At 41.1% G+C, this 27,845-nt stretch overlaps 1 protein-coding gene across 6 annotated transcripts in view; it reads left to right on the top strand.

The window, feature by feature from the left end:
- The first annotated feature begins 1,251 nt into the window (after positions 1 to 1,251).
- Acsl5 (acyl-CoA synthetase long chain family member 5) overlaps positions 1,252 to 27,845 on the top strand; it is a 40,136-nt gene continuing 13,542 nt past the window's right edge. The window contains exons 1-6 of one of the 6 annotated variants that reach the window (XM_074078306.1): positions 1,255 to 1,407; positions 12,365 to 12,452; positions 18,897 to 19,081; positions 22,468 to 22,576; positions 26,340 to 26,404; positions 26,543 to 26,644. In XM_074078306.1, the coding sequence (XP_073934407.1) occupies positions 18,926 to 19,081; positions 22,468 to 22,576; positions 26,340 to 26,404; positions 26,543 to 26,644 (432 nt within the window). In that variant the 5' untranslated portion in view covers positions 1,255 to 1,407; positions 12,365 to 12,452; positions 18,897 to 18,925. Of the gene's footprint in view, positions 1,408 to 2,235; positions 2,742 to 2,784; positions 3,558 to 12,364; positions 12,513 to 18,896; positions 19,082 to 22,467; positions 22,577 to 26,339; positions 26,405 to 26,542; positions 26,645 to 27,845 lie in introns of those variants that run through there. The other 5 variants (XM_074078305.1, XM_020167020.2, XM_074078303.1 and 2 more) reach the window with 5 other exon arrangements.

The following is a 27,845-nucleotide window of genomic DNA, read 5'->3' as shown; positions in this document are numbered from 1 at the left end:
CTTGTTAGAGGCCCTTTTCTTTGTAGCACTAAGAAAGGACTCAGACTCTGAAGCAAGAGGTGACCATTGAGGGTCAGTGCACATAAGACATAGATCAGAATGGAGAAACCTCTATGTTAATGTGCTAGTCACTCTGACAAGAGTCAGCAGGAAGTGGTATTGCCTTCTGAATTTGACACTGACCACCTGACCAAATACAATAAGACAGAACCTAATGCAGCATCTCCCCCATATGTCTGCAGGCCTGGTACACAGAAGGTGCTCAAGCAATGCAGGTCTACTGATGGTTAAACATACACTTATCAACCATAAAGGGGCAAAGGCAGTGCCATGGTCATCTGTGGTCCAGCATCAGGGATGGGTTATGTGATTAAGGCAACTTCTTTCACCTACAAAGACCTCATCATTGGCCTCACCTGCACACAGTCTGCAGGGCCTCTCATCTTCGCCTTACCTCCACCTGTTTAGTGATGATGGCTTGTACTCTTAAAGATTTGGGATCAAGAATAGTGATTAGTGACTTCCACATGAACAGAAGAAGGAGGACAAGCTGAAGGCCACACTTCTTCTCTGGTGACTTTCTTGATGTGAGTGGTATAGACAGAGCCCATGAGTCTCTGCATTCTGTGATTTTTTTTTTTTTTTGGCAGTACTGAGGTTTGAACTCAGGGCCTTGTGCTTGCTAGCAGGCACTCTACCACTTAAGCCACTCTGCCATTTCTGAGTTTCTGCATTCTTAGTATAACCTGTTTAGGTTTTCTCAGTCTATACTCCAGATTTCCAGCTGACTCAGCAATCTGGTTATCCTGGAGGGGACACTGGCCCTCCTAGGAGAAAGCTGGTCGCCAAATGCAGACTTCTACATAGTCCAAATGTTAAAGTAACAGCTGGAGCCAACTTGAGTGGCTTCTCTAGTTTTTCTCACCCTAAACTCAAGGAGTACCTTTCTATCTTATTGTCTGGATTTTTCTCTTCCTACCTCAGTTCCAAAGATTGTACCAAAAAAAAAAAAGCAGATGCAAAGCCCTGTCCATGCCCACCCCTGCCCCTGAAGCTTGGGTTTAATAAAAGTCTCGCCTGTTAAACCATAGCTTTCAGAGCTGAGTGTTGTCTTATATTTTTTCCCTCTTGAGTCCATTGCCTAACAGTCTCGTTTTAACCTTTTGCCAAATTCTTTACTTCTGTCAGAGGTGACTGAGTGTTTGAACAGGTAACTTCTACCTTTGTACCTCTATTGCAACAGGTCCAAAGTTTCCAGGGGAACTGGCTGGACACTCTTAGGATAGGACACAGTGGCTAGTCCCAGAGGTGTGGAAAGAACAGGGACAACTAACTGTGGTGCTGAGCCAATATATCTGGATGTGTGAAGTATCTCCTGGACCCAGGAGGTGAGCGTGTCCTTACGAGGTAAGCTGAAATAATCCTACCTGCTCTCTATGTCTATGAGGTGGCGGGGATGGGGGTGGTGTGGAGGAAGAAGGTGGGATATGGTGTCTATTCTCAGCCTAAGGCTCTTACATAATGTGAAATTACGTTTGTTGGCTAGTAATCTCATCTGACTTGTGTAGGAGGCAAGAAAAAAAAATCAATTGGAAGGGAGGTGGAGACATTCTAGTCACCTGAATGCTAGCAGGAAAAAAAATTGTAAGAGGATATTAATTTCACTAAAACAGACTTAAAACCTTTAGAGGCTAAAGACAAAGCCAGGATGTGGGTTTCCTTCATCTTCCATTCAGAATTTTCTGTCTGGTTAGAACAGCCACTCACCAATAGCAGGTGGCAGAAAAGAAAAATCCTCAGCAGACATTCTGCTAGGTGTTCAGGGCTGTACAAGGGATGACATGTGTTAGCTCATTGGCACCTCTCATTCCAGAGATGAATAATGCATCTCTGGGCTATTAAACAGTATGACCTGGGCTACACAGCTAGAAGGTAGGATGGCCAGAATTTAAATCCTGATCAACACCCTATCTCTATACCCTGTTCCTTATGTGTTGTCCAAACCTTCTCTTATTCTTTGAAAGAATGCTACTCTTAAGGATCAGATAGAAACACAACTCTGATGAGATTTTAGAATGACCCAGACCTTTCTGAACTTGAGTATTCAATTATGAAGGAGATCAATTTAAAAAATTAAAATAAAATAAATCCTCCTCTTTTCCTAGCCCTGAGCCCTTCCTCTGGTTAGATAGAAAGTCCCCAGAAAAGAGCCAAACAGTATTTGAATGAGGGAGGCTTGACATCCATTTTGTCACCTAATTTTCTTTTCTGGAGGAAGTTATCTCTTGGGGAGCTGAGCTCCTGAAACTAAATTCAAGGATTCCCCCAGCCCTGAGAAGGCTTGGATGATGGGATGTCAGCAGGATGTCCTTCTCCCATGTCCACAGGGGCTCCTTCAAGGCCAAGGACTCAGCCCTGATATTGCCTGAGACTGTGGCACAGCTGGCCCTGGCTTTTTCAGCTACAGGCTAAGGACCTCCTCTCTGCAAAGAGAACGAATCCTAATCTAGCTTTTGTGAAGAGCCAGGCTCACACTGAACTTCCTGTGAGCCTTCTTGGAGGTATCAAGGCTGAGGACAGTATTGCTTAATTCCTCTGTGTCTATGAGGTTGGGGTGAGGAGTGGGAGGTGGGAAAAGCCCAGAGAACATGTTCTTTCTGCTTCTGAATCTGAGAATGGCAGCTCCAGTCACCCTCTGAGGCCAGTCTTAAGTAAATCAAATGAGACTGCTACAGACCCTGGTAAGACTTGGGAGTAGAGAGGTCACAAAATACATTTTAAAATTAAACTTGAGGGCAGGCCAAGCTGACATGTCTGAGGAGAAGGAACTATGTCAGCTTAATAGCTCACTGCCCCTGTCGTTCCTACCTTGCTTGTTTATTCTGTTGGATTTGTGAGAAATGCTTTATGAACTGAAGCAAGCATCTCTGAGGACTGGAGAAAGAGGCTACCTGAAGAAGAGGACCACAGTCTGGGGATGGTCCTATGGGCAGAGGTCCCACTCACTGGACTTTCCTGTCCTGTGAATCCAGCAAAGAGCAGCGTCACCTCCGCTTTTCTGACACGAGTGTGAGGGACACCTCAAGTTGTTTTAGTTTGAGTTTTTTTTTTTCTTTTGTCTTGGTTGAGAGATAGTGGAACAAAGGGGCAGCCGGGTGGAGTGACTGATGCAAGCTGACTTTTGTTTCAGCCCTCAGGGGCTAGGATTAAAGGCTTTGAAAACCAGCCAGGGTAGATTGGGCGGCTTCTCTCCTCCTGGTCAGAACACTTCCACTTTCAGTTGTGAAAGAAAAACCAGGAAGTGAAGTCCCCAAGCAGGAGCACGTTAGAAAGCCCCGGGCCATGGCCTGACTTGGGACAGCTCAGAGCAGGGCAGAACTGGGAACACTCTAAGCCAGGCTGCCTGCCTGCATGGACGCTGTGAAGAAGCCACCCTGTCCCTGGCTGAACCAGGGGTGAGGAAAGAGTGACAGGGGCAGGGGCTGGTGTGTGCCAAGAAGAGCTTGGAGCCAGGAAGCATTTGCTGGACAGACCGAGGCACTTGGCCCCCTCACAGGGTAAGGGACCATCATCGGGGTGGTGTTACTTACCAGGGGGTGTTGTGAGCCTGTGACAGAGGCATCCTGATGCGCAACTTCAGCAAAGCAGCTTGGAATTTACAGCTCGCTGTATCCCACGTGCATATCATGCTCTCTCTGCCCCCCAGGGCTCCAAGGACTCCCTCTAAGCTCCCATGTGTCAGGAGGGGCAAGGGGAAGGATGAATTAGAGGCATGGAGGGCACTTTCTCCTGCCTCTCCTGGGGATGTGAACTACCCCAGAGACCTCTTTTGTTGGGGCCAAGTGTCTGGGATAGCCCCTGTGATGGGCTGTTTTTACTGGACTTTAACTCCCCTTTATGGTAAGAGCAGATAATGTGATGAGATGGAGAGACTGACGGAATGGTTCTGAATGACGCTGGGTTTACTTTCAGAGATAGGGCCACAGGTTCAGCCTAAGAGGACCTTGAAGGACCTTGAGGGAGTGAACATTGAGAAGGGGCCCCACAGTTGGGACTTGGTAACTTCCATATGGGTATCAACCTTTTTTTTTCTTTTGGTGATCTTATCTGAAAGGCAGTATTGAAAGTAAACTTCAACTTATAGGTGATTGTTATTCTCAGAGTCTTAACTAAAATAAGGGGTGGCAAAGTGGCTTAAGTGGTAGAACGCCTGGCTAAAAAACAAGAAGGCCTGAGTTCAAAGCCCAGTACCACCATAAATAAATAAAAGACATACTTATTTTTAAAAATACAAATAGAGAAACATTCTATCATGGAATCACTCTATGGTGCTCCCCCTTAGCCCCTGAAGTGACACGTATTTCCGGTCAATACAGAATACATCTTAGAAGAAATGTGGTATAAAATTTTGTGGGTACCACTTGTGTGCTTGGCTCAATAAAAGGGACAAAAGCCTAAATAAGAGTCATAAATAGCAAATTCTTGTAAGAGAAGTAAGTGATATAGGTAAGTAAAGGAGATTTTATATAATGAAATGCTAACAATGGGAATTCTAGCAAAATTCTGGGTTGGCATGCCCCAGAAAAAAATTTTCAAATTTAATTTTTTTAAAAAATACTACCCAGACTAAACAGAATGCTTCTTCCAGCATGTGGCTAGGTCCTGACCTTAGAGACTCTTTTCTCCCATTTTATCTATCTATTTATTTATTTATTTAGTCATTTATTTATTTTGGCGGTACTGGGGTTTGAGCTCAGGGCCTCATGCTTGTTAGGCAGGTGCTCTACCACTTAAGCACACTCTGCCAGTCCTTTTCTCCCATTTTATACCTGTGTTACACAGATAGTAAGAACACAAATACAACAGGAAACTATGAATGGAGAGAGGGAAGACGAAGCCAGTGAAGTATCCACACATAGTAGCTATTCAGACTTGAGACAATCTTTTGAGGTGCATTGTTTCACCATTTTATGGTTGAGAAAGTAAGAAGCAACTTCCCCAAGATCACAAAGCAAGCAAATTGTCAAAATCGAATTAAAGCTGCAGGCAGTCTAACCCCAAAAATGTATTCATCCACTCACATATAGGATTAGCCTTCCTTCAGATTTGTAGAAAGATATACGTGTATGGTAACCTGGACACCCCATTTGAGTCCCCATATTTATCACATGTATTTCAGGTTGACATTTTTGAGAACCACAAGTATGACAAGTATGATTTGTTGCACTATACTTAGTGTTTTATGGGACTTTTACCTTTTGATGTTCAAAAGAGTCCTATGAAATAGATTCTTGATTTGATAGAAAAGTAAGGTTTAGAAATAATGACACTAAACACAATGAATAGATTGACTCTGGAATCTGAACCCTGTCTCATTTAGTCCAAAGGTGATATGTGCCTCAATTTCTGGTGGGTCTACTTTAGTGCATAAGCCAAAGAATCAGAAACTGCAAGAAATTTATCTTTTGAAGATCCTCCCATTTCAAATCCACATAGCAGTAGATTGCCAAAGCGGGAGGGAGGAATGGCTAATTTTTTGTTATGTGAATTGCACCCGAAAAAAAAAAAAAGAAAAAAATGATCTTCCCAGGATTTGGCAATTTTTTTAAGAAACCAAGAATTCATTGCCTGCTGTGTCTGTCTCATATGCCTGGCCTGCAAATGTGCTAACCCTGTCAGATGCAGCCAGAAGTGACTCCTAACTATGACAATACTCTGAAGAGGTGTTGTGGCTCTAGCAGCTATGACCTCAGCCAACATGGCTCTTACACAGTCTCCTCTAAATGCATTTAAGTCTGCTTTTCCGCTCTGTATCCTTCTCCCCTCTTGCATCCTTAGGTCAGAAATAGACTCTCACTAGCTCTTCCCCTAGTCTAGTGTCTGACACATCCTAGCTTCTCAATTCTTGGTGTGTAAATGAGTATATGAGTTCATGAATTTAGATGGTTGGACAGGCCATGTACCACCATTGCAGAGCTCTCAGTCTTCTTGAGTCCTTCTAATCTAAAAGCTGTGTGGTTGTGAATGGCTTGTGGGAGGATGTGGGGAAAGAAACAGAGGCCTGGTCAGAGATAGACCATGTCTCCTCCAATTAAAAGTGCTCTGGTTAAATAGAAATGAAGAGCTGTTGAGATCTTTGCACATAATTGGATTGAAGACCATGACCATATACTTTCTTTTGGAACATCCCGATCTGTTATAGATAAGGAGGGAAAAGAAGACTCCTCTTAACTAAAGGCCTCACATGTGCTGGACTGTATACCAGATGCTGCTCACAGTATTTTTTCTGTGTGCAGCAGAAGGAAACTGATGCTGAGTGACATTAAATAGCTGTCCCCAGGGCCACTCATCTGGAAAGTGGTAGGGCTGCTGCTCTAGCATCTGCTCTAAGGGCCTTGAAAGTTTGCCTCTGAAAATGAGAGTTTTGGCAATACAGCTTGCAGCTTGTACTTTGACTGGGGTGACTCCTGACCAGTGGTCTGGCCAGGTAGTATGAGGGCTGATTCTGTAGGGAACCAGAGCAGAAAGGCCTCTTTTACAACCTCTTGCATCACCGAGTCTTTTTCCTGGCAGGGGTGATGGGGACCTAGCACTTTGTCCAGTCTATCTACATTTTATAGACCCTCTTATCAAATCCAGTGGACTTGTGATACTTGTTCTCCTTACTTTGTTCTTTCATAATTCACTTGGTCAGCAAGAGGCTTAGGATGCCCTTTGAGGGCATTCACCTTGACAAGGTTTTCCCCAGGGTGTGGCTGTTGGGCAGTGATTTATTTGAAGCACAGTGGTAGATCAAGGTTGGCTACATCCTACCTAAGTGCTGGTGGGATTTGTCACGTCCTGTTACCACCATATAGGTGAATCCACCACTATCCATCACTAAGGGACTTAGTTAAAAAGCCCTTGGTATTTGACTTAGCAAGGCGTATCTTTTTAAATACTACTCCACTCAACTGGCCAAGACCTGGCCATCTCAAGTATCTCAGTGTTTGTGAACCAAATTGACTCCAGTGCTATAGTGACTGCACCAAGCCTTCTTGGAGGCTTTTTCTTTTTTCTTTTCAATTAAAGATGGGCCCTCTACCTCTATTATAATAGAAATACCTCTTCACAGCATCTAGGTGCAGTGGCTCACACCTGCAATGCCAGCTACTCTGAAGGCAGAGATCAGGTTGATCATGGGTTGAGGCTAGCCCTGGCAAAAATTAGCAAGATCCCATCTCAATGAATAAACTGGAGTGTGGTGGCCTGAGATTATAATCTCAGCTATGCAGGAAGTCATAGGTAGAATGATGGTCATGGTCCAAGGCTGACCCCAGGCCAAAATGCAGACCCCACCTGAAAAATAACCTATAAAAGCAAAAAGGTCTGGGGTTGTGGCTCAGGTGGTAGAGCACCCACCTAGCAATCACAGGGCTCTGTGTTCAAATACTGCACTGCCAAAAAAAAAAGAAAAAGAAAAGGAGGAGAGAGTAGGGGAGGGGAAGAGATGGGAAAGGGAGGGAGGGAGGAAGGGAGAAAGAGAGGGAGGGAGGGAAGAAGGAAGAAAGGAAGGAAGGAAGGAAGGAAAGAGCGAGCTCCAACTTTTCCCATCATTAATGCCCCTAGCCACATCTGGGCCCTTGTGCCCTTCTGCAAGTTCCATCCAACTCAATGTGTTAATGGATCTCTCCAGGAAGAGGGTGGATAGGAGACAGAGACAACAACTGAGATAGTCTGGTGACAGTGACCCTCATTGGAATCAGAATTGGAATCTTATTAGCTGAAGACTTCATTGATGGGATCATCATCTTTGATCTTCCCTGGAAAAAGGGAAGCAAGAATCATGCATCCTAGAGGCTCTTGTTCCATTAAGCTCTCTTAATCGACTCCAGTCTACAGTAGTCTCTTTTCTTCAAAGTCATAAGCTCATCGCATATACTGAACCATTCTGCAAGAATTTTTCCTGTTAGATGGACTCTTAAGACCCCAGAGGACAGGAGCTACATATACTAAGTATCTGCTCTTTGATATATGGTACAGTGACAGGTACAAGTCTAAGATCTTCATTTTCCTTATTAAAAGTTAGTGTGTAAGTAAGTTAAAAGTACAGAGGATAAACATACCCTTTGCCATTTGCAAACTTCTGTCTACCAAGGGCTGTGAAGCTGAGGTACATCTCAGAGCGCACTTGTCTCAAAGCATTGTGACAATGCCAGGGAACTGGCTTTATTATGTGCCTGGCACATAATAGCTGCTCAAATATCCAAGTGCCTCCATTATCAGTGAACCCTGACCTCACTTAGGTTGGGTTGCTGAATGTCGCCCCTCAGGGGGTGAAGCCACTGGCTGTGTATTCCTGCTCAGCCAACTGTGACCCCCTCCATGAATAGGAACACATGGCGTTCTTTGTGGGATTGAATTCTCCAATGGGTTTCCTTCAACAGACTCCTCTCCCTCCCCGGTTGCCTTTCTCTGAGCTTGTGCCAACGGCAAGCAAAAACAGGAGATGGTGCAGTAACAGTGGATTCCCACTATACGTCAGGGTCCATGCCAGGTGTGCCAGAGTCCAAAGGCTGGGATGATCTCATGTGGAGTGTTCACAGCACAGAGGCCTGTTGTTCCAGAAATGTCCATTAGGTGGACAAGGGTTGCCAAGATTCATTTCTCACAACTCTCCTGAATTCCGGTTCCCATTGCTTTTCCTGTGCAATTGGGCAGCAAAGATTCCTTGAGAGCCCTAATGATTCATGTATGGTGTGCTTGCTTGTGGCTAGGGAACCCACCCCAACCCCAAATCTCACCCTTTGTCTGCCAGCTGCCTTACAACTTATAGGCTGTCAGATACAGCCTACAATTGGGCTATGAAGAGAGAGATGTGGGAAACTGAGGTCACTTTGCTTTTTTCCTTTTAATTATTTAAATAACCAAACTGAATCTTTCCATGGTATAGAAATTAGTACTCAACCACTCCCTGGGGTTTTAATTGGACTCCCTTTGGTAATGCTATCTCACTGCTCTGCCTCATGGTCCATGTGGAGACTGGATTTCCCAACTGCCTGGAGATATTCCCAGTGTGTGTGCTTCTGAGCACCCTAGAGCAGACTCCCAGGTGAGAAGAGGAACCTGTACCTCATTACTGGTCACATGGCTAATGTGAGGCAGTGGCCTGAGTGTCTAGGCACTGGTGAGTGGCTGGGAAGTTATCTACAGGTTCATAGATCAGGCTCTTATGTCAGCCTCTCTTCTAAGCTACTTGGAGTAAATGTTGAAAGATGCACATTTATAACCCCATTGGCATCGTGACTCAGACTTCACCTGTGCTCTGGTTTCTTATCTGGTGGAGAAATGAATGAAATGTGTTCCAACCCCATAGCTGCTGTTCAGGCTTGACTGCTCAGTGGCTGAGATGCATTTTTCACAATGTGATCCCTGGAAAAGACTGGAAAATGTGTTTTGGTGGTGAGATTGCTGTCCTGGTAGAAACAAGCCTGGGTGTATTCTTAGGTATATTCATGTGCAATGCACCAACCAAGGGTGTGGAGCTTCCTAAATCAGTTGCTGCAGTCAGACCTGGGGTCATAAGTAGTTGTATATAGTATTGTTTGTAAACAAAACAAAATACATATTTTAGACTAAACAATGCACATTACCAAGTGCTACCTTCCATGAGACCTTCTCAAACCTTCCTAATTAAAACTCACCCACCTCATGTTGTACCCTTCAGTCCCCTTTCCATACTCTATTTTGTTGTTAATGATCCACAGTACTATAATAATCTAGTCTTGTTCAGACTTGTTGTCAGACTCTCCAGTAGAAATCATCCCATGAGGGCAAGAGTCCAGCTATACCCTCACTGCCAGGAGTGATGCCCGATTCATCGTGAAGCCCTCCAGTAGCTTTTTTTTATTCATTTATTCATATGTGCATACATTGGTTGGGCCATTTCCCCCCTCCAGTAGCTTTTGACTGAATGACTAAATACCAAAACTTTGTGGAAAATCCATTGCTAATTTCTCCTCTTCCATCTGTCTTTTCCCATGAAGATTATCCTTTCAGAAACACAAATGCATATATAATTTATCACAATTAAGAACATACCATAAACACTGGTCCACATGCTTTTTCTTCCTACTTAGCAATAGATCATGGAGCTGTTTTCCTACCAGTACCCACAGATCTATCTGCTAAGAGTTCCAATATGTGGAAGTGCTATAATTTATTTGGCTACCTACCTTGGAAGGTTTTCATGGACTCTTGCATTTGAAACAATCCTATAGCTTTAATGATGATGAACATAGCAGCTAAGACTATGGCAGGCATAGTTCTAAGCACTATATACATACACATATAAACCAGAGTGACGGCCTTATAAAGGAAATACTGTTATTGCCACTTCACAGATGAGAAGCTACACAGAGGGTAGGTTAATTGCCCTAAGTCACAAAGAGGATAGCCAAGCAAGGGTTGAAACCAAATAGTTTTACTCAAGAGCCCAAATCCTTAATATTTTATGCACCGTTTGTGATGTACTTTATTAAGCTGATGTGTTTCTACAGGACAAATGGATGATAGAATCATTAGGTCAGAGGACATACATTTAAATTGTGGCAGAAGGCAATAGGCACATCTCTAAGAGTTGCACCAATTTTACAAAAAGTAAATCAACATCTCAAGTTGCACGGTTCTACTGTTTCATCTCTGTTTATCTAATTGGTAGGGTAAAGGCATTTTAAATTTGCATTTTTAAAAGCTATAAATGTTGAATGTCTTTCCCTAATCTTAGATAACCTAAGATTTGTTTTGCTGCTTATTTTCTGGCCATGCCTTTTGCTCCACCCCCCCCCCTTTAAATGGGGCGATGTTTTATTTTTAGTTTACATCTAAGTGTTCCTTATTAAGGAAATTAGCTCTGCCTGTTTGGGATGTTTGAGACTTTTCCCAGTTTATCTTTGACTTTCTCTCTTTTATTTTTTCTGGAAGGAAATGTTTTAAATTTTTTTTTATATAATCAAACTTGCCATCATTTTCATTTCTAGATCTCAGGTTACATGCCTATCTTGTGTCTTCCCATACCAATATTATAAAAAATTTTCTCTCATACTTTCCCCCATATGGTTTTTATTATTTTATATTTAAGTCTTTGATCCATCTCCAACTTATTTTTGCATAATCAGCTTTACATATTCTCTCTTTGAATGGCTAGCCAGTTGTTCCAATACATTTATTGTAAGTGAAAAAAATCTATTTTGACTTGAAATGCAAGTTAGTCCATGATTATAGCATGCACTGGGTGTATTTCAGATTTATTTTTATTAAATAGACTTGTCTATTCATACCAATAGAAAGCTTTTATAGCTGTTTAGTAAAAATATATGTAGTCATGTTTACTACTTTGCACCCTCTCCAATTTCTGTTATTTTCAAAATTGTTTGACCCCCCTTCTAAGTTTTATTTTTTTTCTGGGTATCCTTTACAATTAGCTCTTTATTTCCCAAGAAAATCTTACTGGTCTTAACTAGTGTTACATAAAATCTATCAACAATTTAGTCAAGTTAGGACTTGACTATTTTAGGTATATCATTCCATATTTCAAGCCTTCTTATGTGCCTTAAACATTTTTATATAGACTTTCTACATTTACCCTTAAATTCTTACTCATGAGAATGGCATATTTTTTCATGATTTTCAAATTATCTATTTGTATAAAATATAGGAAGGCCACTGAATTTCTGGGTACTGATTTTGGTATCTGACCACCTCAAAGACTCATCTCAGTACTTATAAAAGTAAAAAGTACTAATTGCCACTTATTTCCTTAGAGGTTTTTTAGGATTTCTTCTCTCAGTTGGTTTGTTTGTTTGCTTGTTTTATTTTGTTTTGAGGTGTGTTTTGTTTTGTTTTGAGGTCTTGCTATGTTGCCCAGGCTCATCTGGAATTCCTGGGCTCAAGGGATCCTTCTACCTCATGGCTGAGCCCACACTACAGAGCCTTGTTTTTTTTTTTTAAGTTGGGAAATGTGACTACATATATATTTCTTTTTCTTTTTTCTTTTTTTTTTTTGCAGTACTGGGGTTTGAACTCAGGGCTTCATGCTTACTACATCAGTGATCTACCACTTGAGGCACTCTACCAGTCCTGTATTGTGTTGGATCTTGAGAACTATTTGCCCTGTCTGGCTTCAAACCATGATCCTCCTGATCTCTTCCTCCTGAATAGCTAGGATTATAGACAGAGCCACTGGTGCCAGGCATAAATTTTTATTGCTAATCGAATGTTGTTGAATATCTGTGATTTTTCTCACTGGGGACAATGTTTTTCCCCAATTTCTCTGAGTTTTATTAATAGGCATTGTCTCAAATCATGTTGTCTTTTATTTCCTTAGAAGAAGAAGCCTACATGTGATAACAAGAAGTAAATTGGTGTTAGAAAAGATGGAAAAGCTCTTCTCCACAGGGCTCTGCGGGAAATAGGTGAAGGATCTTGCAGTAGAACACATACCTGGCTCACCTTCATTGCACATCAAGGTCAAGGTTAGCACATCCTCCAGATACACTCATGATGCTACTCACTGGCAAAGTCCTGTCAACCTTTTGCCCTTGCTTTATTTAGAAATATGGACTGTGTGAAAGAGCTGAGATGGAGCCCTCCTAAGTTGAGGGTGGCAGAAATTTAAGGGAAATAACAATGGAGGCTGAGTTAAATAGGGAAAGCCCAGCCCAGAGGGCAGAACTTTCATGCAAAACCTCCTAAATAACACATTGATGTCTATGGAGTCATTATGAGTTGTAATGACTTAGTCTCTGGAAGTAACTACATCACTCTACGGAAGAATGTGTTAACTAGTTGAGGGTGAGAACTTGGGGACCCTGGTCTTCCTTTTAATGAGCTTTCTGTCTTTACAGGATGAGCCTGTACATGCAAGAGGACAGAGAAACCAATTAAATCCAAATGAACCTGTGCCCCTTCCTAGAATGCAGATATAAAAAGTGCTTATAATTACAATCTATATAGTATCATTACACAGAAAAGAATTAGTTCTCTAGTCATAAAAAGCAAAATAATTTGCCTTATTTTCTTTACAATTCCAGAAACCTGAGGTAATAATGATTTATTTCTTGGCTAGATTTTCTGCCCACTTAACAATATGGATTACTTCATTCAATTCTTCCAAGCCTGGAGAAGACAAGTGGGCTTTGATCTGCATTATTGACATACTCTTTCTATTTCATTAGCTTAGCAAAATTTTGATTTGAGAGAACTAGTCTCAAGATTGGCCACAGTGATTTTGTGTGTGTGTGTGTGTGTGTGTGTGATGGTACTTGAGGTTTGATTGCAGGGCTTTGGGCTTTGCTAGGCAAGTGTTCTACTGCTTGAGCCACACCTCCAACCTGACTTTTTTCTTTTGTTTTCTTTTCTTTTTTTGTTTTGAGACAGGGTCTTACTGTGTATACCCCAGGCTGGCCTTGGACTCACTATGTAGCCCAGGCTGGTTTCAAACTCACAATCCCCCTGCCTTAGCCTCCCAAGTGTGCCATGGTATATGCCACCATGCCAGCTCCTGTGACTTTTGATGGCCTTCCTCTTCCTTGGAGTTTGAGGTAGAAGGAAAAATGGGTTAACTGAGAGTATTTAGAGCAGACATTTCTAAGCTAGAAAACTCTTCACTGATTCAACATCCACTAGTCAAAAGTTTACTATGAGCTAAGCATAGTGTATGAATGGGAAGCACAGTAGCAAACAAAACATAAATCCCTGTTCCAAAGAGAACATCAGTTCAGGAGGGACAGTGGATAATAAGGGACCAGGACTGTTTCACACAGTGAACAGTGTCACGGGGAGAGAAAGCCTGGTCCATGACTGGAGAGGAAAGTATGGCATTAAATAGAGTGATCAGGGAACCAGCCTCTGAGGAGAGACCTGACCTCTAAGCAATACACATCAGAGCTGGGGAATTTGTTCCAGGCAAAGGGAAGAGCAAATACATAGGCTCTGAGCTGGGACTGGACTTAGGTAAGGCTCTGAATGGAATTCATGTAGCATGAATACAACCTCTTATTTATTTTTTCTATTATTTTGCAGTACTGGGGATCAAACCCAAGGCTGGTACAAAAATACAATCTTAAAAGAAAGAGACTGCTAGGCGTCGGAAGCTCACGCCTATAATCCTAGCTATTCAGGAGGCAGAGATCAGGAGTATTGTGGTCCAAAGCCAGCCCAGGCAAATAGTTCGAGAGACACTATCTCAAAAAAACCCATCACAAAAAAAAGGGCTGGTGGAGTGGCTCAAGGTGTAGGCCCTGAGTTCAAACCCCAGTCCACAAAAAAAAGAAAGACTATCAAGAGAAAACTATTTTATACCCAAGATAGCCTGAAAGATTCATAGCAATAAACAGACTTAACCAAAAATTTAAATGGCAGAGAAAAAGGGGACTTATAGGGACTGTGTTTTAAAAAATGAGCTTACTGAAGAATGCTGCTCCAAATCCACAAAGGGGCAAACCTCAAAGTTAAATATGGGGTATCAAAATTGGTCCAGGAGGCTTGCAAGAGGTATGAAGTAGGAAGTGTCTTTCAGCCAGCTTGGACGTAAAACCTATTAGGAGCCAAGAAATGAGTGACTTTGGCTCTGCCATCCATGCCGTAAAGGAGGAGAGAACCTTGGCAAATGGTCATCCTGGCATATGGGACAGAGACACCATGTCAAAAAGCAGAGGGAGCTCTCCACTTGGAAAGCTAATGTGTATTGTGTACTGTGGCTTCCTCAGCTGTGTGTACATGACCTGGAACTGGAACTCCCAGTCACAAAGCTCTTCCCTTCACACTTCTTCCTTCCCCATTTTTTCCCAATGAAGAGTGACATTGAAGGAAAGAGGAAATGCCATCACACCAACTGCTTGTAGGGGGTTATGTGGAGAGACTAAACCAGAATTGTAATTTGTGACATGTGACAAGTGGAGTGGTGGCTTTTTCCCTTGTTTATCTGAGCACAGGTAGAGGTGCTTGCAGATTCTACCAATTAGAATGGTGCCAGAGTGTCCCCATTCAGTAATGTGTGTGTGTGTGTTGTGCATTAAAATGACAATATCAAGACAGTGAAAAGATAAGCTGCAGAATGGGAGAAAATATTGCAATCATATAGCTGGTAAGGGTCTAGTAGCCAAAGTATATAAAGAACTCTTTCAAATCAATCATAAAAAGACAAACAACCTAATTTTTACAAAAATTGGTAAAGAACTTGAACAGACGTGTCTTGGGAGAAAAGCAATCACCAACACACACATAAAATAATACTCAATATCACTTATCGTTAGAGAAATGCAAAGCAAACTCACAAGGAGATACCATTTCATACCTAGTGGTATGGCTACTTACAAAAATAGAATAGCATTGTTGGTGAACATATAAAGATGTTAGAACCCTCTTAGCCAGCTGGCATGTACAATGGTACAAGGCACTATGGAAAAACAGTTCCTCAAAGTTAAATATAAAATTATTATATGACCCAGTAATTCCTTTCATAGGTATAGACCCATTCACAGTGAATGGATAGACAGTATGAAGTATTGCCATGAGATGGAATAGAATTCAGCCATGAAAAGGAATAAATTACTGATAAATAGTATAACATGGATAATGATCCTTAAAAACGGATAAATAAAATAAGTCAGGCATGAAGGATTACATATTATCTGAATCCGTTTATATGAAATATTTACAACAGATAAATCTATAGGCACAGACTAGGGACTGGAGGGAATGAGACATTACTCCTTAATGGGTGTGGAATATTCTTCATTTGGGAATTTGGGGGAACTAATCAGAGGTGATGGTTGCACAACATATAGTAAATACTGCTAAATTGTACATTTAAAATGGCTAAAATGTTGGTTCTATTATGTGATGTTTATTTCAATTTAAATATAAGGTGGGAGCTGGACACCCAGTGGCTCACACCTGTAATCTTGACTACTTGGGAGTCTGAGATAGCGAAGATTGAGGTTCGAGGCCAGCCAGAGCAAATAGTTCATGAGACTCCATCTCCAAAACAAGAGCAAAATAGACTGGAGGCATGGTACAGCCAGTAGAGCACCTTCTTTGTGAATGCAAAGCCTTGAATTCAAACCCTAGTTCCACGAAATAAGTAAATATAAAAATAATAATGTGGGAGTGTCAGGTAGAAACCATCTGAAATTCTGTGCGTCTACTTGAGCTGGGTACCTGGCCAGAAGTAGGAACTGAGAGAGTAAGCTATTTGAGCTGACAAATGAATACATCCTTCAGTATCTTCTGCAGCTAAAATCCCTTGCTAATATAGGCAAGGTCCTTCATTCTCATGAAACTGTGGACTAATTTCTAAATCTCTCCCTCATTTGTAATGAAGTACTCAGTCTCGTTCCATTTGTGGGCAGGATGACCAAAATCTGTCAAAAAGGAGTAACCAAGAATTGTCAGACCCTGGTCCGAATTAACTTAGCAGATATGTTCTTATTTCCTAGCTCTTAAAACTTGCCACCAGTTAAAAATGAAGTGTGGCAGTGTCCAGTCGTCTAGGTTATCTAGAGGGGAAAGTCTCCCAGTCTGGTGATCCTGAGCCCACGTGACTATGTGCTAACAATCAGCTGGGGTTGACAGCACATGGCCCCCTTGAGACTAGTCAAGGATTCTCTGTCCCTTTTCTCCTACTGGGTTGCCAAGGCTATTTGCTCTGCCTCCTCCCCTCTTACACCCATGCCACCGCCACTGAACAGAAACTTCACCTTTAGATCCTACTTGGAAGACAGTACTGTAAAGACACCCATTAAAATGTAACTCTGCCATCAGAGGAGAGGGCAGAAGTCCTCAGTGCCACAATTTGTTTCAATAGTTGACAGAGGTGCAGGTAAGAATCTGTTTGTTTGCAGGTGGGAGAAGAAGCCCAGATGATAAGATCCTGCCAGGCTAGTGGCAGTGTCCCAGCCCAAGGGGAAGGGTTGGTGGTAGGCAGGATAGGTGAGCACAGAGCACACTTCTCCCCATTGGCACTGCTACATGCTCTGCCAATGTCACAGTTTTCCCTGGGGCGGTCTCCCTTTCCAGCCCAAGTGATTGACCTAACTATGCTGTCCTGCGTGGCTGGTTCTTGAATGCTTTTGGCTCCTAGAGAGCTGCTTTACCATACAAGTCCAGGTCCACCAGATTCCAAAAATCCCAGCTGTCAGGACCCTGTCACGAAATCACAATAGCACCGTGTTGTTACACAACCATCACCTGTGAGGCCTGGCTTTGGTTTTTGTTTTGTTTTCTTTTAATTCCCCTATATGCAGTGTGGAAGGAAACAGGAGTTGGGTACTATCATTTCAGTCTCTGGAAGACCCAGATTTCCTCTATAAAATTGAAAGGGACAATTCCAAAGTCAGTCAATGATCAATCAACAAGCAGAAAAATGATAAGAGTGACTCAGGGTTTCTTGTGGCTGTTCCTGCCCCCACACAAAATTCTTATACCTTACAGCCTTTCTTAGACCAGTGAAGTGTTGCCCTTTAATAAAGAAGGTTCCAGCTGCCAACCAATGGCAGCTTCCCCAAAGCTCTAAGGGCAATTATGATCTTAATCTGACAAAACTTTTTATTGGGCTTGTTTTGCCCTTTTGATTTTGAGTAGGAATGTTTGGCCTCATCTCTGAGATATTGTTCCGTCAAGAGTTGCAGTGAGCTTTGAAGAGTGCAAACTTGGAACTTCACTTCATTTGTAAGGTGCCAGACATATTCAGATCCCTTGAACACTGTGACTAGAATCAGTAAGAAAAAAAATGAGCTGTGGTTTTATAGGCTATCATAAGATAACAACAATGCAAAACAGCATGTGAACTTGGACAAGTCACTTTACCCACTGGGAACTTCCAGTTTCTCATTTGGGAAATCCCACTTCATGGCACTGACTGGTAAATGAACTGAGCCATGTAAACAGTCCTGCCCAGGGCCAGGCAAGCCAGTGCTCCTTGGCTACTATTATTATCTTAACCAAGTCTGAAAGCTACAACATAACAGTTGAAAAAGATGGCTTCAGCAAAGGTAGATTCCTAGGAGCTGCCCCAAAGTTAGTTCCTCCCCAAAGCTGGAAGCTGTAAGAAAAACTGGGTTGGGAAAGCTTTCATTCCTATAGTTCCTTCCTACCATTTCTGACCTAAATCCTGAGTGTTCACTGTGTGTTGGACCATTCTCCAGCATCCTTTCTGTGTACTTAGCTACTGTTTCCCTCAGGGAAAAATGATTCCTTGGGGGCTCCCTAGAGGAGAGGATTTTAGAAATAGCAAGTTGTAATTCTACTGTTCTGAGACCTTCCTGATGCTCCCCAAAAAGAAAGCCATGAGCAAAGCATATCTTACCAACAGGAAATGTTCTTCATGCAAAATGATTGATTTCTAAAACCTGTGACATCCCCACTCCAGAGGTCTCTTCTTCAGTTTGGTTTATACAAGGGAAATCCAGGAGGAAGAGTCTCTGACCTCAGGGTTGGTTTGAGCTGGGGGAAGCTGCCTGGTGCACTCTCCTCTGCCAGTCTATGCTGGGTTCAGCTACCTTCCTCTAGAATCTGTGAGCCCAAAACAAAAAGGCAGTTGGTTCTCAAAATTGTCTGGGAAATGATTAACTTGTCTCCTTTGATCCCTTCCGCCTTGTGTGAGGACGCTCAAGTGGCCAGGGTGGAGAATGCGTTCTATTATTTCCACCATTGCTAAGGTAAACAGTGGAAAAAATTCTGCTAGAGAGGTCCAGCTCTCTTTGGAGGGTTTGAGGGTGTGTGTGCATGTGAATGTGTGTTGTGTGTGTGTGTGTGTGTTGGTGTGTATGTGGGCTTCTGTAAACCGAACTATTGACCAAAAAAAAAAACCACCCAGTTCCTCTAATTTTTTCTTTTTCTTTTTTTTTTCTTTAAAGGTCTGAATTTTCTGCTGCTACTCAGAAAGATGCTTTTTATCTTTAACTTCTTGTTTTCCCCACTCCCAACCCCGGCACTGATCTGCCTCCTGACGTTTGGAACCGCCATCTTCCTGTGGCTGATCAACAGACCTCAGCCAGTCCTACCTCTCATTGACTTGAACAGTCAGTCTTTGGGGATCGAGGTATTTTCCAGCCTTCCTTATAGTTTGTCAGCCTTGACGGAACACAAACTGTAGCTCCAAACCTGGGGATAACTCACCAAGAGGAAAGGGATTGGGTGTAGAATGGGTATAGAATTGGGTGTAGCCTAAACCTTTTAGGCTACTAATCAATAGACAATCTACAAATTTAAATTTCTCTCACGAGCACCTTTTTCTTTGTATCAAAATGAAACCACAGCTAGTTCCTAGGATGCTGATAATCTAGATGAAGACTTGGCAAACTACTTAGGCATAACCTAACTTTTTTGTGCAGCTGGTAAGCTAAGAATCATTCTTACATTTTTAAAGGGGTAAGTAAAAAGAAGCGGAGACAGATTTTGTATGTTCCATAAAGCCTAAAATATTCACTGTCTAGCTGCTTTAGAGAAAAAGTTTGCCACACATAACCTACATGATAGAATCAGTTACTTGGGAGCAGGAAAATATTTTTATAGAAATACCATTTGTCTGAGAAAGGGAAATAAGTCATTTTCTTCAGTTCAGTTATAGCTCTGAGTGAACATTCATTCATTCTTAACACCGGTACAAGTTGAACTAGGCTCATTTCCCTAGTTTCCAGCAGAATACTGGCTTCTTCCTCTATCTCTGACAGCACCAAGAATGTTATCATGTTTTCTTCGTTCTGCCCCCATGAAAAAATCATCCATTTTCATTTTATTCCTTCTCAGTTATCAAAATATTCTTATTCCATTAGGCGAATTCCTTTTTCTTCTTTAATCTACTTAGGAATTTTATTTCAAGATCCCTCTACTCTCTGCCACCCCACCACCATCTTTTGTTTTATCAAACTTTTCCTGTTCTGGGCTGAGCACTGGTGGCTCATGCCTATAATCTTAGCTATTTGGGGGGGCTGTCAGGAGATCAGGAGGATCACTGTTTGAAGGCAGCCTGGGGAAAGTAGTCCACAAGATCCTATCTCAAAAATACCCAGCACAAAAAAGGACTTGAGTGGCTCAAGTGATAGAGTGAATGCTTAGCTGTGAGGCCTGAGTTCAAAACTTTAGTACCCTCCAAAATTTCCATGTTCTATTTCTTCATTGCCATCTTCATGCTACCCTCTTCTCAATTCTTCCCTGCCCCCAGAGCTCTTTAGGAGTAGTCTGTGTGTTGTTTCCTTCTTGAGAACTTCAACCCCCTGAGTCTGACCTTTTTGTCACTCCCCTCTCTGAATACTCCTCATTCACAACCTACCTTCTGAATTCAATGACTCCTCCTTCAGCCTTCCTGCCAACTGACAATGAGACTTCTTTCTTGAAACTCCTCCTTTCCTTTTCCTCAATGAGGTATCTTCCTAATCCCAAGGGAGTCTTCCTTTGTCACCCAAGTTCTTTTCTCTCCTCATCCTAGGATTTCCTTCTCAACAGCTCTTGATTTGTCTAAAGCAGTGTTGGCAGGCATACTCTGTAGGGGGCAAGCAGTAAATAGTTTAGTTTTATGGACCATATGGCTGACAGAGTCGCTCAAGTGGTAGAGCATCTGCCTAGCAAGCATGAGGCCCTGAGTTCAAGGCTCAGTAATAACAAAAACTAACTAACTAAATAAAACCATCATATAGACCATGTGGTCGCTATTGCAACCACTTAATGCTGCTGTTGTAGAATGACAGTTCCTGACAATATGCGAGCAAAGGAGCATGACTGTGTTCCAATAAAACTTTATATATAAAAGCAGATGACAAGTCAAATTCAGTCCACAGAGTGTAGTCTCACGACTAAGGCAACATCTGTTCTTCTATGACTTGAAAATGTCACTAAAGGCTGTGACACCCAAATCTCAGCTCTATCCTCAGTGATGCTCAAGTAACTCAAGCTCTGCATGACTCTTTATTGCCCATCTTCTACACATACACACTCACACACTCAGACACACACACTCACATACACACACTCACATAGACACACACACACACTCCTCAGACACACACACTCACACACACACTCACATATACACACACTCACATATACACACACACTCACATATACACACACACACACTCACTTACACACACTCACATAGACACACTCACATACACTCACTCATACACACACATAGACACACACACACTCACACACACACACTCACATAGACACACACACTCACACACACACACTCACATAGACACACACACTCACACACACACTCTTTCCTGTTCTGCCTCAGTTAAAGCTATCTCTTCTCATCCAATTGCCTTAAGATTCTAGATCGTGTTGATTCTTCCTTCTTACTTCTCTCATGCATGCAAACAGACAGAAAGACCCTGTCTTCCTCACTGGACTAAGAATTAATTTTTGTTATCTTGCTGTAATGTGGCAGTTCATGGAAATCTTCCCTGATGTTCCAAGCTAAATCAGATCCCTTGTTACAGCCTCATGTGTTATCTGTACTTTATTAGAGTCCTCATAGTGGCTAGTAGTTTACAGTTTCAAATGCTAATTGATGCCTGTTCTTCTCTACACTAACTATCATGAGGATTGGACCATGCCTATAACTCCTGGTGCAGCTACAGGATCCATCCCATAGCCTGTAGTTCCAGCTGACATCACTAGATGAGTCCCTGTCTGCTTCCCCTTTCTCCTGAACACCTGGCTCTCTGGCCTCACACTAGACTGTCATATGATTCCTTGCTCCATCCTTATGCCTTTGTTCCATTGTTCTTTCACCCTGGGTTATTTTTCCTTTTTCTTTCCTCTACCTTTCCCAAGCCACATGTTTTTGGTAAATGTCTTCTAATCTTCAAAGTCTCTATTAAAATATTATTTCTTCACTGTAACCTTTCTGCTTTACACAGAATTGGCTGTTTCATTTATTTCCCAAATCATAGATTTATTTTTATTACAGCATGTACATCACAGTATTATATGTGCATGTTTTTCCCTCCTTATCTACCCACATTCCAAAACTTTATGAAGTGCTCAAAGTCAGCTTTTTTGTCCTAATACCCATCTACAGTGTTTGTGCAGTGTCTAGGCTATATAGTATGATGCATTTAGTACATGTTTAAACTTGATATGGCTTTAAAAGATGTAAATCTATACATATTAACTCTCCTCTGTATATGTATATATATATATGTAAATCATGTGTGTATATACACACACATGCACATGTGGGGGGATACTATCAAGACAAATTCTGGATGGTAGAATTACATGTCAAATTTTTAAAGTATTCTTTATAATTTTATTTTCTGAAATTTCTGTGATGTGAACATACTACAATTTTGAGATTAAAAAATTATTAAAATTATTTGTGACCTCAAAAATCAGCATTTATGTTCTCTTCAGCTCAATCCATAAAGGTTTTGGAAAGAGACTGGGACTTGGCCTAAATTTAGTCTTGTGTCTTAGGGAGGAGCGCGGAAGGGTGCTTCCCAGAAGAGCAACGAACTAATACGTTACTACTTCTCAGATGCCAAGACAGTGTATGAAATTTTCCAAAGAGGACTTGCTGTTTCTGGTAAGCCTGGCCATATGGCTTTGCCTGTAAGAAATCTGAGGTAGGAATGTTCCACCCTTTTCTTCCCTGTCTCACCTCTAAACCTCAGCTATTTGATTCTGCGGTCCAAGAAGAAGAATAATGTACGAAGTAGAGGCAACATTAACTCAATATCAGGATAAGCACTGGAAATGGTGTAGGACAGATGTGGGTTTGAAACCTACTTCTTCCATTTCCTGCTGGGTAACCTCATACAAACCACTTTGTTTCTCTGATCCTTGTATTGATTCCTCAGTACAAGATACTTCCATGTGTTAAAGAGTCAAGGAGATAATACTTGTAGGAAAGTATTTTGATTAACTTGCTAGTACATTGATTTGTTTAGGAACATGCTTTTCATAAATGCATTTCCCTGTATTTACACATGGAGAATCTGAGCCTGGATCAGTAGTTGGCACTTCTAACTTCTTACCTTGTCCTTGATTCTAGTACCATACTTCTGGCCCAGCTACCATGTTAGTATCACATAAGGCAATTATCTTTGGGCTTTCTTAAAAATAGCACCAAATGGGGTTTGATAAATTAATTTGAGATCGTTCAAGCGTTAGCATTTATATATCATTGAACACAATGCTGGGCATCCAAGTTTCCTTTCAAAATCACCTGGCTGATTGTTCGCACCATGCATTTTTTTTTTAACCCCTTGAGTGACATTCTGCCAGGTATAGTTTTGCCTGAGTGACTTCTTATCCCTCCCTTCCAGTCTGACTATTAAGTGTGACTATGTATTAACCGTCAACGTCTATCAAGTACTAATTATGCAATAGGTAACTGTCATATATTATCTACTTAACCTTCTGTAAACTCTGGGGATTAGTTACTGTCATCACCATTTCACTAAATGAGGAAATAGAGACTCCAAGGTTCAAGGACATTCCCAAGGTCACAGAACTAGGAAGTGTAAGAGCTGATACTGAAACCCAAGTCTATCTGTTTGATTAGATGTCTCTATTTTAGATCAGCTCTTAAGTGTTTTATAAAAGTAATTACTCTTGCAAGCAATGAAAATTTCTTTGAGAAAGCTTCATAAGGGTTTCTAACTAGTATTTCCAGCTCCAAATTAACATTGTTTACACTACATGCAAATTACAAAAAAGAAAACTAAACATTAGTTTCTTCTCCGATAACTTCAGATAGCAGATGACTAAGCTAGTAGAATTTCCTTTGGGAATTTTTGTTTTTAGATGTTGTATTCATTCAGCATGTGCTGTTATTATGACTAAAAGCAAGTCATTCAGCTTGTAGTAATATGTAGCACATAAGATCATTTAGGATTTTTTTCAATTCTAAACTAAAATTAAAGCAGTAAGGTTAAAAAGGCTTCTTATACAAGCAGGCATGAGAAATGGCTGACTACTTCCATAGTCAAGCCATTGACTTCTGGAGTTGAATACATCAGTCCTATATATCTTTATGACTTCTAGCCAGTAGTTCTTCTATGTTGAGAATCACCTGGGGATATTGTTTAAAAAATACATATCCCCTGGCTTCACTTTAGTTCCATTGAATCAGAATTCTAGATGGTGAGAACTAACAGTCCCCAGGGAATATTAAAAATACAAAGCTTCCTGGGGTTCTGCATAACAGAGTTTAAATTCTACCTTGGCATTGCTGCTGAGGGGCCAGGAAATCATGCATTGGTGGAATCTTTGGGGATGACCACAGCTCAGAACCCAGCCAGGTCTGAGTTAATTAAGTTAACCAAGGCAAGGCTGTTGCCTGGTCAGGACATTGGCTAAAATTGAAGCTAATTATGGAACAAAGTTTAATGAGATCTGAGTTATTGCCTCTTTGGGCCAATTATTTGATTTGTTCCTTGGCCAAGGGCTTCTGCTAGCATTTTTGTTAATTGGAAAGTGATAAGATATCACTTCACATTCAGCTGTTCTGCTTCTTACTTAGTGAGTTTGAAGAAATTTCCCCAGTCCTTCTTAATTCTTAGTCCAATGGGAATGATAGTAGTCAGGAGGACCAAAGGAGTTAATGTGCCTGGCACAGCATAACTTTCAACCAACAGGTAGTAATCATTAGTGACTAATGTCAGGACAAAGGAGTTCATTGGTGGACTATCAGAGATACAGCCCTGGGGGAGCAGTGACTGTTATCAACTGGTACATCAGGACTTGCCATACTCCAGTGAACATTAGGGCCTGAGATTTTATTTCTGGAGCTTTCCTGCAGCTGTTTCAACAGGAAGAAAAGTACTAGTGGTTCCTGCAGACAGTCTCCCCATTCATTTTTTTATATCTCCTTAATCAGAATGGATGCTTCTTTTCTGCTTTCCTTCCTTTTTTCCTCCATCACTTAGTTGAGAAGTTCATTTATTTGCCTTGAATTCTTAGTAATCCTCCTCTGAATGCTTCCTTTTGGCAAGACCTGAATTCCTGTCAGCAATTTGGCTAGATCTTCTATATAAAATTTCCTTCCCTTTGACTTTTCTATTTATAAAGCCTCATTTAAGCTTAGATGTTGAGACTTCTCAGCCACTTGGGGTTATTCTTTAGCCTAATAATACTGGCTTAGCTTTACCAGCTATTTGCTCTAGTAAGCAGATGTTCCTAGACTTATTTTAATAATTTAAAATAAGCCCAAGAGGTTTAGCTGTTCAGAAGTTGAATTTTCTTATAACAAAAGTAAGACACAGATTGGATAAATGTGAAGGCAAATAGGTATGTGTGTTCTTGTAGATTTTTATAAGCTTCTACATCTTAGAAGACACACTCACATAAACAAGAAAGGTACATTAATGGATGATTCATGAGAGTAAATAAAACTTAACAAATAAGGGGAAAAATTCCACTTAATTAGCTGTTAAAAGAACCATGGATGAAAGTAATAACTTTTCAAGACTATCAAATCAGAAGACATTTTTCAAAGACATTCTTAAGCATGTGACAAGCGTTGATATGTTGCTGGTGGGAGAAAACTAAATGATGACAACTGTTTTGCCAAGCTTTGCAGGGGTGACCAAAGCCCTGCTCCCCTTCCTAATATACTTATTTCATTCCAGAGGACTGTTTTAAGAAAATGCTCAAAATTTAAAATGATCTACTTGAAAATATTATCATAGCATTATTTAGCATGTCTTAGAAACTTAGAACCAATATAAATACACACAATGAGATAAAGTCAACTGTAGTAGAGCCCTTTATCAGATAGCCGTTGAAATCTCTACAGAAAAGAAATAGTGTGGGCATGTTTCTATCAAATTGGGACAGGAAGCAGGATACCCAATTCTTGTGTTCATTCCAAATATGTGAATGAGCGGAACTCTGGAAAACCATGTAAAGGAACTATGGGAGGAAATAGTGTTAATAATGGTGTTTGTGCGTTGAGAGTGATGATTCATATTTTGACTTTTTTCTATATTTTTATGTGTACATTTGTTTTATTATAGAGAAGTGTTCAACCCAAGATTATTTAATAAAGCTGTTTGTGTTTACTTGAAGGTGGCATTTACTTGTTCATGTTATGTGACTAGTCCATATTGATGGCTTTCTCTGAATGCCCACATTACCATGAGGTCATAGATTCAATAGTGAGCCACCCTGTTTTGTAACATTTTGTAAATGTTTCAAGTATACTTTATAGGATTCTGCCTTCAAGATCCCAAGACAAGCTGAATTTATCCTTTGTGTCTTAGTCTTTTCTGGATCTCCTTTATCTTCTCTGGTCCAAAGGATTTGGAATTGGAGTTGATTTTCTTTTAATGTTATGTTTTTAGACAATGGCCCCTGCTTGGGATACAGAAAACCAAACCAGCCCTATAGATGGCTGTCCTACAAACAGGTAACTCAGGTCAATGATTTTAGAAAGATTCGTTTATAATGTAGTATCTTGAACTAATTTGTTCTCTTTTTGATTCTCATTTTCTCTCTCTCCCCCCTCCACCCCCGCCCCATCTCTATCAATCTTTCTCTCTCATAGGTGTCTGATCGAGCAGAGTACCTGGGCTCCTGTCTCTTACATAAAGGATATAAGCCATCACCAGACCAATTTGTTGGCATTTTCGCTCAGAATAGGCCAGAGGTAACCATGTTGGAGTAACTAAAGAAAACGAAACCCACCCAAATCTAGCATTCTGACACTTGCTGATGACTTACCAAAGCTACTTAAAGATTTCATACTGCTTATTGAAAGAGTTAGGACTCAGAGCCTCCTTAACTCCTAGATGAATGCCTAACTGATATAGTCTGAGTGCTTGGACTTGTATTTCCTAACCTAGCATGGATCATTTTAAGTCAGTCTGATTATTATATGGGGAAAATAAGGACATTAAGAGAGATGTCCAGATAAAATATCGAAAGTATTGTAGAAAGGGATGAGTTAGTATTAAAACTTGTACTTGCATGTGATAATTAAACTGGTAAACCAAAGCACTGGTTGCTATTGTGATCTGGCCATTGCCATCTTTCCACAGAGAGCTGGAAGTAGATGTTACACATTAAAGTGATTGGAATTAAGCTTATTTCCAAGTTCTAGCAGTCATTAAGCCTTATATCCTCAGGGAAAATCTATGTATGGTCAGTACACTCAAGAGAGTCTGTTGCTTTAGTGAGATTTTTAGGTTAATGTCAAAAGGCACTGGCTGCATTGTCAGGTGAATCTGTGTACTCCATTTTTACTATACGCAGCTTCAATAAGACTGTGGTTTAGGAAGTTAACAGCAAGCCTGCTAGAGATGCCATAATAAAACACACAAGTTATGGTGTCAGCAGGTTTGGTTTCTCCTGAGGCTTTTCTCCTTGACTTGCGGGTGTCTACTTTCTTATTATGACCTCACATGGTCACTTCTCTGTGCATATGCATCCTTGGTTCTTCTCACAAGAACACCAGGTCTATAGGGCTCCACTCCTCTGACATGTTTAGCCCTACTAAATTCTAAAGACCCTATTTCAAATATAGTCTTATTGGAGTTTACAGTTTCATCATGAATTTTGAGGAGGGGGAAGGAATACAGTTCAATCTATATGCCTTAACTGACATTTTAGGTCCACCACTAGCAGATTCCAACCTACCTTTCCCATTTTACTTCCTGTCTCTCAACATGATTATGAGTGTATAGACATGGTATATCTTGTTCTCATGTTTGTGAATTTCCTTTTCTGAATGCCTTCTCCATCTCCATAACCAAATCCTCTGAAGTACTGCCCAATTTCCCTCACTTCTTCAAAACAGTTCCAGAATATCTTGTCCCTTGATCTCCAGCTCCTGACAGTTCCCTAATGCT

The sequence above is a fragment of the Castor canadensis genome, chromosome 7, assembly GCF_047511655.1.
Source record: "Castor canadensis chromosome 7, mCasCan1.hap1v2, whole genome shotgun sequence".
Lineage (NCBI taxonomy): Eukaryota > Metazoa > Chordata > Mammalia > Rodentia > Castoridae > Castor > Castor canadensis.
This window is presented reverse-complemented; position numbering and strand designations above follow the sequence as displayed.